Source organism: Canis lupus, chromosome 26, assembly GCF_003254725.2.
Source record: "Canis lupus dingo isolate Sandy chromosome 26, ASM325472v2, whole genome shotgun sequence".
NCBI classification, from domain to species: Eukaryota; Metazoa; Chordata; class Mammalia; order Carnivora; family Canidae; genus Canis; species Canis lupus.
In genome coordinates, this window is record NC_064268.1 from 14,496,554 (window position 1) to 14,516,953 (window position 20,400).

Sequence of the window (20,400 nt, forward strand, 5' to 3'; positions counted from 1 at the left end):
GCTCCCCTCTGACCACATCTGTGCCTGTTCAGCAAAATGGGCCTCTGGGCAGAAAAGATTAAACGTCTTCTGAAACCTCAGCCCTGGATCACCAGAAAGTTCCATTTCCGTTCCGAGTAATAACCACTTTGTCTCCAGCAGAAATTCGCGGGAGCAGAATGTAAAACACCTCAGGCCACGCTCAACTCAGTTTGAACCCAAATACATCTTTGAAATGAAAGGTTATATGTGTTGACCTGAGTGGGGCAAAAAAAAAATTACAAAATTTAATCATAGATGCCTTATCCACAGCAGCCCGAGAAAAATCCTGTGACCCGGCAGGCCGAGAAGCAGAGAGAAAAAGCTGATGTTTCCTTTCATGCCCTGCATGCTTGCTTCCCCTCTGTCATCCCTCCACACCTGCAGGCAAAAAGAGTAGGAACGGAGGACCAATGACAACAGCCAGTCAGCCTCCTGAGTACTAATTACGCCCCTTCCCTTCGAAACCATCCCAAGGGGCGTGAGCGGCGCAGGTGGGAGGTGATTGAGCCACGTTCAAAGTGTTTCAGGAGCGTTTCTCTGCAGAGAACACAGAGTGTGCACCTGGCAGACAAGAAGGTACAACAACCCCAGGCGGGCGGGTGGGTGACTTACTTGCAGAGAAGTTGGCCTCGGTGTGGACAGGAGGGGTGGAGGGCAGGAAAGGTGCATGTCCCACAAAGAAGGAGCGGAGGGAGCGCTCGGACAGGAGTGGGGAGCGCTGCTGAGAAGGAATGTTCTCACAGCTGCCCACGCTGCTGTGAATCTTGAGGTTCAATGGTTTGCTTTTCTTCTTGGCTCTGAAAGAGAGACAGAAGAAGAGAGGACAACATATCCATAAGTGCACACAGGCAGACCCAGTCTCTCTAACATGGCACCAATGGGGCACCTGGGTGGCTCAGTTGAGCATCCGCCTTCAGCTAAGGGCATGATCCTGGGATCCCGGGATGGAGTCCCACATCAGGTTCCCTGCGGGGAGCCTGTTTCTCCCTCTGCCTGTGTCTCTGCCTCTCTCTGTGTGTCTCTCATGAATAAATAAAGAAAATCTTAAAAAAAAAAAAAAACAAAAACATGGCACCAATGTCCACTCCCCAAACTGAGCTGGTCTGTTGGGGCTGCTCCGTCTCCCCTTCAGTTTGGTTCTGTGCTGTTTCTCACCTACAACCCTTTGCTGGCGCTGTCCCCACAGCCCAGAATAGCCTCCCCATCCCTGGATGCTTAATCTCCATCAGTCTTCTCTGACTCCACTCTGGTGTCCTCTCCTCCAGGAAGCTTTCCTTGATATTCCCTTCCCTCCTTGCCTGGACTTCAATTCTATGATATTCTGTGTGTATCCCTGTGGCTATACTTTCTTATTTTCCCCAACCTGTTCTTTTAGTTTTTGTCTCCCAAGTGAACTGTGGGTCTTCGAGGGCAATGATTCCGTATTGTTCATTTCTCTGTCCTCAACCATTAGCACAGAACCTGGCACACAGTAGGTGGTCATTAAAAGCCTATTAAATGATCAATCTGGATTATGACTGGAATTTAATCATGCTGCATTCTAATTCCTTGAGGGCAGGAACCCTGTGGTTTTCCTTCCTGGATCTTTCAGCCTCTGGCTTGGCACCAGCTGAATGGAATGAACCTCTGGAGCTGGTTTGGAAACGTTTCTCCCCTTCCCAAGGAGCTTGGCTGATCAGTTTAACAGAGTGTGATTTAGAACAGCACCCCAAAGTAACCATTCTACCCCCCCCCACCCTCCCTCATCCCCCATCTCCACCCCCCCCCAAGCCCCATTCAGGTCTAGCTCGGAGTTGGGTGCCATCTTGTGGCCAAAGTGAACCATCCTTGCATGTGTTCTCCTAGATGGAGAGCCCAGGAAGGTGCCTTAATGAAAGACTGGAGGCCTCCCACACAGGCAGCCTAAAAGTCATCCTCTCCAGGAGGCCCGCTGCTCATCAGCTATAAGGAATCCAAGTGCACCTGCAGAGTCGCTTCCTCACAGTGCTTGGGCTGGCAGCCTTGCTTATTATTTCCCTAGGGGTCTGCAACAAGGCCCAGGAAGGTACTTCCCGTTATAGCAGGGCACAGTGGCTGGCTCTCCCTGCCCATGGGTGGAGAAGAGAAACAAGGGAGTGTTATTTCATTCCACAAGAATCTCCAATGGTGGAGATTTAAAGAGGCATCTACACCGAGGTAGTATAATTTTGAAGTTGGACTCGCAAACTTTGCGGTCAGGGAAACCAGCTCTCGGGTCCTGGTTGTGACCTCAGGAAAGTGATCTCATCTCTTTGTGCCTCAGTTTTCTCACCTGGACAATGAGGAAAATAATAGTATCTACCTATAAGATGGATGTTGTGACAATTCGATGAGATACGAAATAACGTACTTGGCACAGAGCCCGGCACAGAGTGAGGGTTCAGGTTACCTGTTATTAATATCACTATGACCAGGTTAAACTGGGTGTCTCTTTGGTATGGAGTTAACCTGGAAGAAGCCAAAAGTTAAAGCTGAGCCATGTTTTTCATCTGAAACATCCAGCAGCTCTCAACCCACCACTACCCCTGGCAGATGAATAGGATGCAGTCATACCCTCTGGCAATAGATATCATCATTATTTCCAAAACACTGACAGGAGCCTTGAGGCACTGGGCCACCAAATGACAAGGCCAGATCCCTTGTATAAGGATAACCAAGCCCAACACAGCATAAGTTTAACAGTAGTTCAGTAACTACTACAAAGTCAATTTGCTTTACTAACTCAGGACCACAGATGGAGAAGAGAAGGGGAATATATAAATAAATGTTAGTTGGACAGATGGATGGATAAAAAGCTGGCTGCTGGCTGGCTGGCTGGGTGGACAGATGGAAAGAAGGAAAGAAAGAAGAAAGGGAAAAATGAAGGTAGGAAGGGTAGAAAGATGAATGGACAGATGAGTGGATGGATGAGGAAAAGGACAAAGGATAGATAGATGAATGGAAAAGAGATGGATAGAAGGATGGATGGGTGAATGGATGGATGGATGCAGGGGTAGATGGATGAAAAAGCTGAAGGACAGGAGGATGATGGATGGATGGATGGATGGATGGATGGATGGATGGATGGACGGATGGATGGAGAAGTAGATGTAATGAAGGAAAAGAGGATGGGAGGATGGAAAGACGAATAGGAGGAAACGAGGGCAGGAGAAAGAGAAAGTGGAGAATGAATGGCTATTTGATGAGGATAGATAGAAGGGAATCATATCACTTCCTGCCCACCAAGGAAGTCTTCATGGACAGATGTGGGATTCACCTTTACCATCTGCCCTCATTACCCAGCACGCTCAGAGGAGAAAACAAACAAAAATGACTGTCCAATGACTGTGACTGTGTATGATTCGGTGCATATTTTGCAGTATGACCTGCAGGTGTAATTAAAAAGAACATCTCCCCATGATCGCAGGATATTAGAAATCTATTACATAAATGTCTTCCCTGGAATCAGGGCCAGTTCTGGGGAAAGCAGCAAAACGAGGTGGCACAAAGCATCGGTGAGGGCAGCTCCATCCTTTGGGGCCGTACGAGCCAAGGGTGGACCGTGCTGCTGTCTGCGGGCCAGTCCGAGCTCCCTGACAGCAGGCGGTGCTGACAGCAGCCCCAGAGCCGGGCTCAGCTGAGGCGGCACATCTATGGAGGGAAGACACCCAGCTTCGTAATCTGTGCTTAGGGAAAATGCACTTGTTTTACCAGGTAGAGCAAAGGATTATTCATTCCAGTGGTGGAATCTAGCAAAGTTCTTCTGACCTTCCCGAAGCTTAATTTGCACAGAATATATCTGAACTAAAAGGATCCTGAGAATCCTTACTTCTTCAATGGTTTCCTTACTCTCCATCTCCAGCCTTAAAGCTCTGGTCCGAGCCACCTTCCTCCCTCACCTCACTTCAGCGGCTGCTGCTGCTGTGTGTGAATCAGACCCCCAATTCAGCTTTTGAATTTTTTTCTTTATTTTTGATTTTCTTTACTTTTTATTTATACTGAGGTAAAATTCACATTAACCACTTTAAAGTGAACAATTCAGTGGCATTAAGTACATTCACAATGTTGTGCAAACACTATCCCTATCCAGTTCCAAAATATTTCATCACCCCAAAACAAAATCCTGTACCTACTAAGCAATTCCTTTCCATGTTCTTCCTTCCAGACCCTGGCAACTATCAACCTGTTTTCTATCTCTATGGATTTGTCTATTCTGGATATTTCATTTAAACGGAATTAGACAATATGTGAACTTCTGCGTCTGGCTTCTTTGGCTGAATCTAATGTCTTTTTGGTTCATCCATGTGGTAACAATGTAGCAAAACTTCACTCCTTTTTATGGCTGAATAATCCCATCCCATCCCACTTTTGATTCTTCATAATCCATTCTCCACCCAGGCACCAAAGTGAAGTTTTAAAAAGTATACGCTGTATCATGTCACTCTCCTGCTTTAAAACTTCCAAAGGTCTTCTTATAAAAGCTTCAAGGGACCCTCAAGGATCTCTCTCTCTGGAGAACTTCTTGTATTATCATTGCCTTGTCATGCTCAGACTCTATCTTTCTGATACCAAATTCTCGGGTACCTCGGGATCTTTGCACAGGCTGTTCCCTCTGCCAGGAACACCATTCCCCATCCTGTTAGTGAAGAACTACCTTAGGCATCACTTATTTAGAGACACAGTCCTCAACCCTCAGAACTAGTCAGATCTCCAGATTACATATGCTCCTAGCACTATCTGCTTTTCCTTCACAGAATGCATCCCAGTTGGAATTCTGCTTTTACTTATGTGGTTGCTGTATGAATGTCTATCCCCACCCCCCCACCCCCTTCATGGCTTGTGACCAACACACACGGGATGAGCCTGCATCCCAGCAGCTAACACAAAGCAGGCAACCCACAGTTGCAGAGCCAAGACCAGAAGCTAGGTCTATAGACTCCCACCCAAGCCCATGTGCCCCAACTCAAGCAAAGACAACCTGGAATCTTCTGTCTTGGGAACGTTTTAAAGGAATGTAGCCCAGTTTTGACTTGCAAGTCAAGAGACCTGGTTTGGCAACATCTTCTCAGCTAATTCCAGCTATGGACTCCTTGAGGGCAGAGACACACCTGATTTCTTCTGCCAGCCCCTGGCCACCCCTGGCCTAGGTCTGGCAGACACAGCTCTGCACTCCAAAGGCTCTTGATCAAAGCCCATTTGTCACCTGCCCTTGAGAGCTTCAATTGCAAAGATCACTGAGGGGGTTCCCAAACTAATGATTAGTCTCTGCACCACTTCCTATTCCAAAACTTTGCTGCGCATTGAGTCAAGCAGAGCTGCTGACTCACATGGCCTCTTTACCCTCAGCTTCCTCGTGTGTGGGGTTGTGTCCCCTTGAACTCAAATGCCTTCACCCGGCCATAAACTTCAGCATCTCATTAACGGTGTCTGGAGCATCTGGCCCAGCCAATTGGGAGGAAATGGCAGAGCTGGGGGCAGACAAGCTCCTCGCAAGCATGGCTGGAGGACAGGCACAGCACACATTCTCACAATCGCTCAGTGGAGCAAAGCACTCATCCATCAATCATTTTCCCAAACAGGAAAAAATGCCCACTGGCCTTACACAGGAGAGACAGCTCACTCCCTCTCAAATGGGGCCAGTTAAATCCTTTGCATTTGACCTGATCTAATTACCCAAACTGAGGCCTCCAGGCAAGACCCTTTCAAGACCAAAGAACATTCTTGGGTGGGGAGGAGGCAGGGGATACACACAGAACTCAGGGAAGGAGAAGGTTTGGAAAAGCAAAGGCCTGGTAAGTCTAACATCAGGAGACTGTTTAGTAGAATCTGCTCTGCTCCTTGACCACAGGCTACACCCTTCATTTCCGGGTTGAACACATTCCAAACAGGGCATTGATCCACTGGACCTCTGGGAAAAAGGAAGCATGAGTGAGTCAAACACCTAAGTCGCACTTCCCCAGGTGTGGATGAATATTTAATGCTTTCAGACAAGACACAGGTGAAACTCTTTGTATTTTAATAGGTAAAATTTGAAAAATGAACTTGCATATCAACTCCATAATCCCACAGCAATGACTTCCTCATATACAGTTTTATGTGAAATATACTAAGAAGAGAAAGAGAAGAAAGAGGAAGATGGGGGAGAGGAAGAGACATTGATTGAAAAACATGTTTAACACCAGTGCAGGTCCCACCAAACTGGCTAAAAATGGAGTTGACAGTACCAAATGTTGGCAAGAAGAGAGTGACCAGAATCCACCCCTCCCCCCAATCCTGGTGAGATTATACACTAGTACAACCATTTTGAAAAGCTATCTGATTATATCTACTAAAGTGAACATACCCTCTGACCCCAAAATTTCACCCCTCGGTATGTACCCAGCCCAAATGAGTGTGCCCATGTCCATGAAACAACCCATGCAAGAATGTTCCTGGCAACGTTACTCATATGGCCAAACACTGAGAATAGTCTCAATGTCTGTCAATAATAGGATAAATAAAACATAGTGTGCTCATATGATTGATTACTGCATGGCAACAAAAAAAGAGAAAACTCTGGCTAGACTATAAACATGGCTTAATCTCAATGATAGTGCATTGGGTAAGAGAAATCAGCAACAAAAGAGCTTGTACTGTATGACTCCATCAGGATTCTGTTTCCACTAAGTTCAAAAACAGGCAAAATTATAATCTATGCTAGAAAGGGCAGAAGGGTGATTTTCTTTGAGTAGGTTATTGACTAGAATGAGACTCAAGAAGCCTTCTGGGGGCTGGACATATCTTCAGTCTTGAGTGAGTGGTGAGTACATGGGTATCACAATATATACAAATTTATCAAACTGTACCTAAAAACTGTGCACTTTACTTTTGAATGAAAGTTATGCTTTACAAAAAGTTTCTTAAAACAATACTAAAATAGGGGTACCTGGGTGGCTCAATTAGTTAAGCGTCTGCCTTCAGCTCAGGTCATGATCCCAGGGTCCTGGGAGCGAGCCTCATATTGGGCTCCCTGCTCATGGAGTCTGTTTCTCTCTTGCCCTCCCCCCACTCGTGCTGTGTGTCTCTCTCTCTCAAATAAATAAATAAAATCTTCAAGGAAACAATACTAAAACATACACACACACACACACACACACAATATATATATATATATATATATATATATATATATATATATATATATATATACACACACACACACACATATATAGGCAAAGGACTAGAATAGACATTCTCCAAAGAAGATATACAACTGGCCAAGCCTACATGAAAAGATGCTCCACATCATTAGTCATTAGGAAAATGCAAATCAAAAACCACAGTGAGATACCACTTCACACCCACTAGGATGGCATGATCAAGAAGTCAAAAAAGGAACAAGTGTTGACAAGGATGTGGAGAAACCAGAACCTTGTCCATTGCTGGTGGGCTTGTAAAGTGGTGCACCCATTGTAGAAAAATCAGCATAAGACCCAGAAATTCCACTCCTAGATATATACCCAGAAGAACTGAAACCAGGTGTTCAAACAAAAACTTTACACGATGTTGATAGCAGCATTATGCACAAGAGTCAAAAGGTGAAAACAACCCAAATGCCCATCAACACATGAATGGATAAACGAATTATGGTCTATCCATACAATGGAATATGATTCAGAATTATGAAGTACTAATTCATGCTATGATATGGATGAACCTCAAAAATATTAGCTAAGTGGAAAACACACATACACACACACAAAACCACACATGATGATTCCGTTTAGGTGAAATATCAAAAATAGGCAAAAGCACAGAGGCAGAAAACAGATCAGTGGTTGTTCAGGTCTAGGGGCAAGAGGGGGAATAAGAAGTGACTGTTTAATGAGCTTGCGGTTCCCATCTAGGGTGATTAGAAAGTTCTAGAACTGGATAGTGGTGAGTTGCACAAGGCTATGAATGTACTTAATGCCACTAACTCATACACTTTAAAATGGTTAAAATGGTCAATGTTATGCTATAGGTATTTTACTACAATTAGGAAAATATATAATAGTAACATAGGAACTAGATCTCTCCTTCTTACTAGCTGGATGAAGTTCATGACGTCATTTAACCTCTCTGAACCTCAATGTCCTGTAAAAATGCATAATAATTCCTCTACTTCACAAGATTCTATGAAGATCCAATGAAATAATGTGCTTTGAGTACCTGAGAGAGTGTCTGGCACCTGTTAGGTGATAGTCTTTCTAGCACTGGTCCCTTGTCTAGATACTTTCTTTCCTCTAGATAGACTGAAGTTCTTTATGGGCAAAGATGATGTAAAAGTCAGGCTCAAAATCAAAGGAAAATGGACAAGTATCCATGAAGAGGACCAAAGAATTCCCCTTCACCCTGGACCTCTTGCCTCAGGGGAAATACACAAAAGTCCACAGACCACATCGACTGGGGAAGGAGGATTCCCATCACTGGGATGAGGTGATGACCAGGCCAGGCAGCCGTGAAGCCTTCCTGGAAGAAGAAAAATCACAACAGGATTTTCAAAGTTATCCAGAGAAAAGGCTTGGCAAAGAATGCTTGCTCAAACCACCCCTCCCCTGTGTCTCCCTAGGACAAGAAAAATGCAACAAAATAAAAATGGGATTAATTCCAAAAATTAATCCAATAAATATCACCAGAACACTAAGGTGCTTGGACTCTAGTAGTGTAGGATGTAGATGAGAGCCATGCCCTGCCTGGGCTGGTATCCTGGAACAGAAATAGAAAACTGAACAGAACAGAAACAGAAAAACGCATAAAATAGTAAGAAAATACTGAGTAATAATAGGAGCTTCATGGAGAATTAAAATCAGGTGATGCAGTAGTGAGTGGGTAGTAAGGCCTTTGTGGACAAATGGTATTTAGGCTGAGAACTGGTTGTCAAAAGAAGTCAGATTTGCAAAGATCTGGAGGGAAAGGGGACCAGGCAGTGAGGCAAAGTCAATGCTAGGGAGTCCAAGACCAGGGCAAGTCAACTCATAGTGAGCGAAGGGAGGAGGAGAGAGGGAAGGCAGGATCAGGGAAGATGAGACTGGATTAGTGCGATCAAATGGTGCTTGCTGGTTGGATGCTTGCCCTGGAGGGAGGTGGGGTTTTGAGAGCCATGGATACCTGCCGCAGGTTTTAAGAAGGAAGGTGACAAAACCTAATTCTGTTCTCGAAAGACCACTCTGCCAATGTGTAGAGTTGACCATGGTGCAGCCAAGAATGGGATTCTGTAGAGGAGGCTGTGGCAGTCACCCAGACAAAAGGTGATGGCAGTGGTGTGGACCAAGTTCTAGGCATCAGAAGGGAAGGGAAAGGAAGCATCTGGAACACAGCTCTTCTAGGACTTGTTGGCCAACAGTGTAGTGGGGTCAGAGGAAGAGTCATCTGACATCCTAAATCATTGCGTTATGTAGGAGCCCAGTCTTAGCTGGATACGGTCCCATGTATAGAAACATTTTCTGGAAGGATACACAGAGGCAATTGGCAGGCTGGTGAGGGGGCTTGGGATCTGGGAAGTAAGTACTTTTTTTAGGCTTTGAACTTAGTAACCATTGGAACTTAGTACCAGGAGTATTCTTTGATGATAATAATAAAACATAATTGTAAAATGACAGAAGTATTTTTGGCTTGAATTTTTCTTTATTTTATTAAAAGAAAACAAACAAAAAAACTCTACTTCTAGAAAACAAAGGTACAGACATGAAATAATGTGGTCAATCTTTATTTAATATTTCAATGATGTTTCATTATTTTTTCAATAAGTTTTAAATTGAAGATCAAATTTGAGATGGATTTTGTTTCCCAAATGGCTTCTGTCACTGGGTAACTGGTATCTCAGATTTAGTTGACAGATATACAAATGTGGTTGTTTATAGATTCCTAGGAATTGAACATATACATATGTTTCATTATATATAGTTATGTATTATATATAAACTTACATATTTATAGTACATAGCATATAATGTATATAATATAGTATATTACAGTATAGTATTATGTATGTAAATTTATATATAATATATTCAAGCATAATATATAATATAGTATATATTATGTGTACAAATTTATATATTTATATATTATATAATAGTATAATATACAATATAGCATATTATATATTTATGTATATACATTTATATACGTATTATAGTGATTGGTTAAATATATGTTATATACAAATATATATACTTGAAAAACATGTAAAATATCCTAAGAATAGATACACAGTATCTTTTTTAAGATTAAATTTTGCTCAGTAACATATTAGCTCTCAATATCAAACAGACTTTCTAGTAAGACTTGATCAGGAGAAGCAAATTGTTTTACATGTATATCTAAACCAAAAAAAAAAAAAAATATATATATATATATATATATATATATATATATTTTTTTTTTTTCCTCTCTTGTCCGCTAAGACACCACTTCAGATCCTCCCAGGGTGAATGAGAGAGGAAGAAGGAAAGAGAGAGGACAGGAAAAGTGTTCTAGCGCAAAGGTCGGTGAATTTTTTTTCTGTAAAAGGCGTCTGCAAGCCATATGTCCTCTGTCTCAGCTACCCAGCTCTGCTGGTGTGGCACAAGATCAGCCTGGACAACATGTGCATGAATGTAAAAACTATCTACAGAACTAGTTTATCTGTAGATAAAACTATCTACAGAACTAGACAGTGGGCTGAATTTGTTCCTTGGGCTGTAGCCTGCCTGCCCTTGTTCTAGTAGGGTCTGGACTTTCCTAAAAGTAGGAAAAGTGAAGCAAACCACCTAAACCATGCTGCATCCCCCTCCCCATCACCTGGCTCACCCCAAGAGCTGCAGCTCCTGCCACCTGGGTCTTTCCTCATCCTCCCCATAGACTTGGCCTTCTCATAGCACCTATTCGTTTCTTCAAGCTCTGGCCCCCTTCTAGAGTACATCCCTGCAATTCTGATGATCTGATGAGTGGGGGCTCCTCCCACTCATGTAGGGATCATGTGTGACCTGTTCTCAGCACAGCCTCCAGCACAGGACCTGGGGCATAGTGAGAGTTCAATGAACTAAATGAACACATGGAAGTCTGTGTGCTTCTACTGCACCAGCACACGATTGCTGATGGGCTCCTGGTTCAGGTGGGTTGAGGAGGAGAAGGTGGTCCTCCAATGCATCCGCTTTGCCTCTAAGCTGTATTAGGAGGGGCCAGGCCAGCACCCCACCCTATACATTTACTTCTAATAGGAGGCATGTGCATCTGGTGGCTGTGGTGGGGGGTTAATCTGCAGGAGGTAAGCACCTATATTAGCCCACCTGGGATTGTGAATTCCAGAACTCACAGGGCTGCTGGCGTCGGCATTAAGATCTGCCTGGCTGAGGGATCCCTGGGTGGCGCAGTGGTTTGGCGCCTGCCTTTGGCCCAGGGCACGATCCTGGAGACCCGGGATCGAATCCCACATCAGGCTCCCGGTGCATGGAGCCTGCTTCTCCCTCTGCCTATGTCTCTGCCTCTCTCTCTCTCTCTCTCTGTGTGACTATCATAAATAAATAAAAATTAAAAAAAAAAAAAAAAAAAAAGATCTGCCTGGCTGAGATGCCAGGAGTAAGTGATGTGCTTGGGACTGCTATCTCATTTGAGATAGAACAATTACAACCCCTATTTTGCAGTTAAGGTAACTGGGGTTCTCAACAGTTAATGTACTCAGGTCACAATTCAATAAAGGCCTGGGGTGTGAACACATATTTAACTGACTTCAAAGCCTGTTCTTTTTTTTTTTTTTTTTTTTTTTTTTTAGGAAATTTTTTTTTTTTATTGGTGTTCAATTTACTAACATACAGAATAACCCCCAGTGCCCGTCACCCATTCACTCCCACCCCCCGCCCTCCTCCCCTTCTACCACCCCTAGTTCGTTTCCCAGAGTTAGCAGTCTTTACGTTCTGTCTCCCTTTCTGATATTTCCCACACATTTCTTCTCCCTTCCCTTATTTTCCCTTTCACTATTATTTATATTCCCCAAATGAATGAGAACATATAATGTTTGTCCTTCTCCGACTGACTTACTTCACTCAGCATAATACCCTCCAGTTCCATCCACGTTGAAGCAAATGGTGGGTATTTGTCATTTCTAATAGCTGAGTAATATTCCATTGTATACATAAACCACATCTTCTTTATCCATTCATCTTTCGTTGGACACCGAGGCTCTTTCCACAGTTTGGCTATCGTGGCCATTGCTGCTAGAAACATCGGGGTGCAGGTGTCCCGGCGTTTCATTGCATTTGTATCTTTGGCGTAAATCCCCAACAGTGCAATTGCTGGGTCGTAGGGCAGGTCTATTTTTAACTGTTTGAGGAACCTCCACACAGTTTTCCAGAGTGGCTGCACCAGTTCACATTCCCACCAACAGTGTAAGAGGGTTCCCTTTTCTCCGCATCCTCTCCAACATTTGTTGTTTCCTGCCTTGTTAATTTTCCCCATTCTCACTGGTGTGAGGTGGTATCTCATTGTAGTTTTGATTTGTATTTTCCTGATGGCAAGTGATGCAGAGCATTTTCTCATATGCATGTTGGCCATGTCTATGTCTTCCTCTGTGAGATTTCTGTTCATGTCTTTTGCCCATTTCATGATTGGATTGTTTGTTTCTTTGGTGTTGAGTTTAATAAGTTCTTTTTTTTTTTTTTTTTTTTTTTTTTTTTTGAGTTTAATAAGTTCTTTATAGATCTTGGAAACTAGCCCTTTATCTGATATGTCATTTGCAAATATCTTCTCCCATTCTGTAGGTTGTCTTTGAGTTTTGTTGACTGTATCCTTTGCTGTGCAAAAGCTTCTTATCTTGATGAAGTCCCAATAGTTCATTTTTGCTTTTGTTTCTTTTGCCTTTGTGGATGTATCTTGCAAGAAGTTACTATGGCCGAGTTCAAAAAGGGTGCTGCCTGTGTTCTTCTCTAGGATTTTGATGGAATCTTGTCTCACATTTAGATCTTTCATCCATTTTGAGTTTATCTTTGTGTATGGTGAAAGAGAGTGGTCTAGTTTCCTTCTTCTGCATGTGGATGTCCAATTTTCCCAGCACCATTTATTGAAGAGACTGTCTTTCTCCCAGTCTCTTCAAGAAAGACAGTCTCAAAGCCTGTTCTTAATGGCGCCGTTCATTCCACTGAAAGAGCTGATTGCATATATTCCCATTTTATTAGGGGTGCCTGTGCACACTTGGGGTTGTGTAGATTGTTGATTTCAGGGTTCACTGCGAAGAGCCAATCTTGCTCTTGCGAACCGGGCATCTTGCCACAAAGCTGGTCTCACCCAGTTCTTGACCTGCACATGGATAATGCTGCCTCTGCCCATTCTGGATTATTCTGGAATAATCCAGAAGCCCATGGCCCCCCTCCCAAGTGAATACCACTGCACAGCCCAGCCTAGCCTACCCCGACCCTATGTGAGTTCACCCAGACAGCCAACCTCACTTCTGCCTTCCAGGCCCGCTGATTTTCCTGCATCCCTATGATTAGCGACTAATCTTATTTTTTTGTTCCCCAACCCATAAATCAGTTACAGACCAAATATTTACACAGGCCATCATTTCCGACTGAACCAGGGCTCTGACAGCCCTCATTATTAAAAAGGATGACTGATTTTGGGCAGAGATTTCACAGGCATGTGGCTGGATGTTTTCTTTTAGGCTTCCTTCCCCTCCCCTTGCCTGAAGAAAAGACAATTTCCAAGATAAATTGGCATAGAGGTCTGCTCTTGCTGTTTCCCTGGGGCCAGTGGGACATGGGCGGCCTCCATCAGCCCAATAAGTGATGACCAGAACTGGCTTCCTCCCGCTTTTCTTGGCCTTCCCATGGGCAGGGAGTCATTTGACTCATAAACCTCCCCTAAAATCAGAGCCTCTAAAGGAGACTGAGAGGAGAGGGGCCAGGAAGGGTGAATCAGCAACACGGTTGCCCTCCGCCCATGACACCCACCCTACTGGGTAACCCTGAGGGAGGCCATGTATTGGGTTGATAAGATGACTGGGTAGAGAAAGAAGGAGGCTGAGTTCCTGACCTGGCTCTGTCATTATTAGCAAGTCACTATGGGCTTTGAGGCTGGTTTCCTCTCCCATCTAAAGCAGGGATTTGTATACATAAACCACATCTTCTTTATCCATTCATCTATTACTCAGCTTTTAGAAATGACAAATACCCACCATTTGCTTCAACGTGGATGGAACTGGAGGGTATTATGCTGAGTGAAGTAAGTCAGTCGGAGAAGGACAAACATTATATGTTCTCATTCATTTGGGGAATATAAATAATAGTGAAAGGGAAAATAAGGGAAGGGAGAAGAAATGTGTGGGAAATATCAGAAAGGGAGACAGAACGTAAAGACTGCTAACTCTGGGAAACGAACTAGGGGTGGTAGAAGGGGAGGAGGGCGGGGGGTGGGAGTGAATGGGTGACGGGCACTGGGTGTTATTCTGTATGTTAATAATTGAACACCAATAATAAAAAATAAAATAAAATAAAATAAAATAAAATAAAATAAAATAAAATAATTAAATTAAATTAAATTAAATTAAATTAAAATTAAAAAATAAAAATTAAAAAAAAAATAAATAAATAAAAATAAAGCAGGGATTTGTTGAGTGGTCTCTGTCCCTTTCTGCTCAAGGTGTCTTGGCTCTAATTGTGACAGCTGCCATTCATTGAGCCCTTACTATGTGCCTGGCCATGTGTTAAGCATTTTCATAAGCATTAGCTCATTTTATTTTTTAAGATGGCAAAATTATCTGTGAGTGAAGAAACAGAAAGGCTAAGCAGCTTACCCAAAGTCACACAGCCTATAAAAAAGCAGAGAGCCAGGCACACCTGGGTGGCTCAGTGGTTGAGTGTCTGCCTTTGGCTCAGGCTGTGATCCCAGGGTCCTGGGATCCGGTTCTGCATCAGGCTCCCCACAGGGAGCCTGCTTCTCCCTCTGCCTGTGTCTGCCTCTCTCTGTGTGTCTCTCATGAATAAATAAATAAATAAAATTCTTTTTAAAAAAATAGGTATTTTAAAAAGCAGAGAGCCAGGACTTGAACTTGGTCCTGTCTGACCCGAATGCTCGCAGTCCTAAGACATATTCCAGCCTCCTTAGGGCCTGGATTTCCTTGGCACACCGTGGCAAGGAAGCATGCTGCCATTCAGATTCTCAACACCCCGGGCACCTCCAGATAAAATCATCCAGGGTCAGCATCCTCAGCAAAGGCAGAAATTGACAAATGTCAGATCAAATGTTAAGCCAGCAAAGGGTCTTCTCTCGTGAGCTGGGGTTGGCTCGAAATATTTATTCAGGGAAACAGTATTTTGCCACCTATGGAATACTTCAAAGAAGCTTCCTTTACCCTAAGGAGAATTAACTGAGAGAGAATCTTTGTGGACATGCCTTAAGAGGCAAATCTGTCAACCTGGTAGTTCTATGAAATCCACACCGAAAAACTTCCATCACAGCCCGTGAGACAGACAGTAGCAGCTACCAGCTGTTGATGGGAAGGATTCACAATACTGGGGGCTAGCTGGTGCCCCAGGCCGGCCGCTCAACCCAGTGTGATCTCGGCATCCTTACTTGTAAAACAAGGCCAAGAGCAGGCCATCCTTAAAAGCTCATCCATCCTCCCTGTGATGATTCTGCCGTGAGGCTCCCTTTCCTCCAGACTAACAGCGTGACCTTGGGCAGGTCAGAAGCTATGAGGCTTCTAGTCTTCTTATTTATACGGTGGGATAACCTCTCCAGACCCTCCGTCTGCCCCTTGCTTCAAAGGGGGGCAAATGAGTCAGCATGAGCTAAATGGAGAACACAGCAAAATCTCAGCCGGTGTGATCCCAGCAGTGTGGGATTTCCAATAAATCATTTTTGACTATCCTACGGTGACTCCAAGAAGTAAGTCTGAACCTCTTTTTCCAGATAAGTTTGAAGAATTATTGCCTGAAAACACTGGGTTTTTTTCTTTTCAAACCAAGGCCTCTGACCTGCTTTCAACTTTTGCATCCAACAGTGACTTGTTAGGATATAAAATTTGTTTATTTGGAGATGAAATAATATAGAGGATGGATGGGCCTTTGGGGAATTGCAACTTGATGTTCCATGGCGAGGACTTACTCTGGCCACAAAGGCTTGTCATGTATTTAGCCTATGACCTGTAATGCTTCTTTGCAGTGGGTTGTTTGTGACCATCTAGCATTCAGCCCCAATCCCAATTTGAGAGAATTCTCTTTCCTTTGAGCACAATCTCATTGGGGGTATTGACCAGGAGAACAGATGCCACCCTCCCCATGTCACCAGATGCCAAGTCAGACCAGTCAGAATCTCTCTGGAAAACATGAATCATGAGTGGCATGACAATGATGGGAAAAAATCTTTGAATCTCAGTTAACCTACTGGTGGCTCCCTCCAAAACCTATCAAGTCCTTCCCGCTACTGAGAGTCCTCCTGGAATGCTCTGGATCCTGTTCCTTTCTGGGCTTTCCTGTCTATCCTAAGAGTTACCCTAGAACTAGAATCTTCCATATAAGTTCATCCTTTAATTACACCAACCAGAGATGGCTTCTGTTGTTTGCAGCCAAAGACCCCTAATGCATTCTTGAAACCACTAAAGCTGAATTTCTCTTTTAAAAAAAAGTCTACAGCTCAATTTTTCTCTAAGTCAGATAAGTATCCTTGACTCCAGAGTTTCTCAAGTCTTTTGATGTTTGGTAGGGCCCTGATCTCTGCATTTTAACAAGCTCTGTAGGAACCCCTCCCCACTCCTGAGAACCACTGCTCACTTGGGAAGTCTACATCAATGACACCTGCCTTCATTGATACCAGTGGGTCTGGCAAAAGCTGATGCTCTGGAATAAAATACCATTCCCATCGCTAGCATCTGCTCGGGCTCTCCACAGACCAGATGACAAGGCTGAGAGTTGAGGTCATGCCAGAAGAAAAGAGGTAACGTAGCAGCAAAGGACATTCTCTGGGACACTCACAGGGACATAAACCCTGTCCTGTACATTGGAAACCCAAGCTCCACCCCGCTCTGCATCAGAAAAGCCCATAGTAGTTATGATCATCCCAGGCTCCCCAGAGACAGCCCCACTTAGCAGATCCCCACTGGAGTATGTAGAGAGAGCAAGACCAGAGACATCTTAACATGAGATGGATTTAATAAAGCATGATGGATCTATAGTTCAGATTACTATGCAGTCATTAAGAAGAATGAGGAGGCTCTATGGCTGGGGTCAGCAAACTTCTGTAAAGAGCCAGATAGTTCATATTGTGGACTTTGTCTCGTCCATAAAGTCTCCAACACAACTACTCAGTTTTGCCATTGAAACACAAAGCCATCCTAGGCAATACATCAACACATGGGCATGGCTATGTCCCAATAAAACTTTATTTGAAGAAACAAGGGACGGGCCAGATTTGGCTCAAAGGCCATAGTTTACCAACTCTGCTCTCCACAAGCAGATATATCAAACTTCAAGACACGATGACTTTTGAAGAAAGCAACACATATAGTATGATCTCATTTGTACAAATACAAATAAATAAACATAAACGTGATAAATACATTTGCAAAATTGTTTTAATGTATTTCCTATATAGTCATATGATGTATTGAAGGTGACATAAAATGGGGCCATTAACATCAGGGGGTTTTAAAAAGAACCCAGGAGTCCATTAAGGAGGTGGCATCCTCACCAAGTAGAACCATGAACTTCTGAACCAGCCCAAATGGCAAATAGTCCGAGGACTCAGCTGGAGCACTTGCAACCTGCTACAGTAAGAGACTTTGCTTAGTGAAAGCCTTAGCAACCAATTATGTTCAGCCAAAATTAGTCTTCTGCCACCAACACCAATCAAAATTCTTGGTAAACAACGAACACAAGTGTTCTTTTCTGCCTTTAAAAGCCCTTGACTTGTGCTCCCTAGTGGGATACAAATTCGGTTGCTACCTGAACCGTGGCTCCCTGAATTGCAATTCTAAGACTCCAAATAAGTGCTTTTGTTTTATTTCGGTTCTGCCTCCTTTTTTGTTTGACAAAGGCCACAAAAAAAGAACTGGAAGGGTTTCTACTGGGAAAAACAGTGGGAAGAGGGGGGCCGGGGAACTTCCACATTGGACTGTGTGTGTCAATTTTTACCAAAAAAATGCCTACCATGAGTATAATTGTGTGTAGCTTGCAAAGAAGGAAAAAGAAGCAGCTAGAGAAGATGGAAAAGAAGAATGAATTGAGGAGAGGAGGAAAGAAGGAGGGAAGGAAGGTAAGAAGGAAGGTTGTGTTCCAATAAAACTTTATTTACAAAAACAGACAGGAGGCCACAGTTGGCCCATGGGCCATAGTTTTTGACATCTGGTCTAGACTATCAACTCCAAGAAGGCAGAGTCATGGCACTTTTGTTCATCTCCCTCTATTGACCTGGAAAATGAACAATTCAACTATTATCTTAAGCCCCTGACACAAGCATGTATAAAGGGAATTTGGCTGTGTGTTACTTATTTAAACATCTTGAACTAATTGCTGCCAGCACACAGGTTAATTAAATGGCAGTGATCTCAAAAAAAAAAAAATTTCATTTCTCATACTCACATTATCACATCAAAGGGGTCTCATTCTGTGGCACTTTGCTGGCTTAGAAAAAGAAAACCAGGGCAATGGATTCTGCTCAGCATCTAGAGATCTGCTTTCCAGATCCCACCAGGCTCAAAAGCTGGTCTGTGGTCATGCAGGTTCCCAGATCTGCAGGCAGATGTTTCTATCTCCAAGGAAACCGCATCTCTAAATGCCACACAGTGTTTTCCAACCACAGGCAAACAGATTCTGATTTGGAGGAAAATCTGCAAACCTTCTCTGGAAAACAGGGCTTCAGGGAGGACCTGAGATGGTTTGGCAATGCTGCAGGGGTGACTTTCAAAAGAATCAGGGCTGTATTTTCGAGGGGACAGGAGGGAAGAAGCTGTGTAAGTGGCTTTTTAAAGTAGAAAAAGAAAATTGCTGCACTTTTAGACACTTTGTTCCACGGAGGCCCTGGAATCAAGGGCAATTGGTGTCTCCACTGGTTAATCAGGGAGGCAATGTCAAATGCCATCTTGGAGTCATTGGAAAATGACACAACCTGAAGGCTTCCCAACATAAAGAAAGACTCTAGCCATGGCCATGGAGTCATTGGTCCTCACCTTGAGCCACAGGGCTCTGGGAAGCTGGAGAGGAGACTCCCCTCTTCCTCCTGAATATGCAAAGTCGCCTGCTCTTCTGGGGCTGCTGCCTTCCCTGTGACTCTGGCATAAAGATGAATTATGCATCAGAGAGGTTTAGATGGCTGACAGAGACAGACGGCTGCCCACCCAAGGCCATGCTGGGTGCAAAGACAGCCATCACATCAAGGTGTTGCAGAATCCCTATGCTGTATGGCTGTCTCTTGCACTCTCTAGTGCTCACCCCAGATCTCTGGTGGACTCAAAAGCATCTAGGAAGGGAGTACATGTCATGGCCAGGCCAGGAGCCACAAGTGAAATCGAGAAGCAGGAGTAAATATCAGGCTACTAAGAAATTTTGCCACCCCGTGGGAGGGGGGTGAGGGTCTCCTCATGCTGGATGCCAGGATGAACATGTCCCCCTTGTGACCTCCGATCTTCAGAGCCCAATGTGGGAGGCAGAGCACCATGTCCCCATTGTACAGATGGGGGAATGAGGCACGGAGAGTGAACACTGCTTGCCCCAGGGCCCACAGAGGTGGCCTTCCACCCAGTGTCTATCCTCACTCCTCTCTGCAGATGTCCCTGGAACAACCAGGCCACTGGGGCTCAAGGGAAGGAGGGATGATGGATGTGAGTCAAAGGAGAGTATGGAACAAACAACCAACCCAGTGGAAAACAAAAACGTACAAAAGACATGAATAGACATTTCCACAAAGAAGACAGGCAAACAGTGGCCAACAAGCTCACAAAAAGACGTTCCACATCATTAATGCAAATGAAAGCCACAATGGGATGTCCCTTCACATCCACTATAAGGTGGCTATAATTTTTTAAAAGATGGTAAAGAACAGGGGCACCTGGGTGGCTCAGTGGTTGATCGTCTGCCTTTGGCTCAGGGCATGATCCTGGGGTCCTGGGATCGAGTCCTGCATTAGGCTACCTGCAGGGAGCCTGCTTCTCCCTTTGCCTGTGTCTCTGCCTCTGTATGTGTGTGTCTCATGAATAGATAAATAAAATCTTTTTTAAAAAATGGTAAAGAGGGCAGCCTGGGTGGCTTAGCAGTTCAGCCCTGCCTTCAGCCCAGTGCGGGATCCTGGAGACCAGGATCGAATCCCACATCGGGCTCCCTGCATGGAGCCTGCTTCTCCCTCTGCCTGTGTCTCTGCCTCTCTCTCTCTGTCTCTCATGAATAAATAAATAAA

The 20,400-nt window shown here is 44.1% G+C and overlaps 1 protein-coding gene across 15 annotated transcripts in view; it reads right to left on the reverse strand.

Annotated features, from left to right (window-relative positions):
- KSR2 (kinase suppressor of ras 2) overlaps nt 1-20,400 on the reverse strand; it is a 442,470-nt gene that overhangs the window by 172,704 nt on the left and 249,366 nt on the right. For all 15 annotated transcript variants that reach the window (XR_007406266.1, XM_049102042.1, XM_049102049.1 and 12 more), the window contains one exon: nt 634-818. Coding sequence is in view for 14 of the 15 variants with exons in the window: in XM_049102042.1 (XP_048957999.1) it covers nt 634-818 (185 nt within the window). In the remaining variant the exon portion in view is untranslated. The remainder of the gene's footprint in view (nt 1-633; nt 819-20,400) is intronic.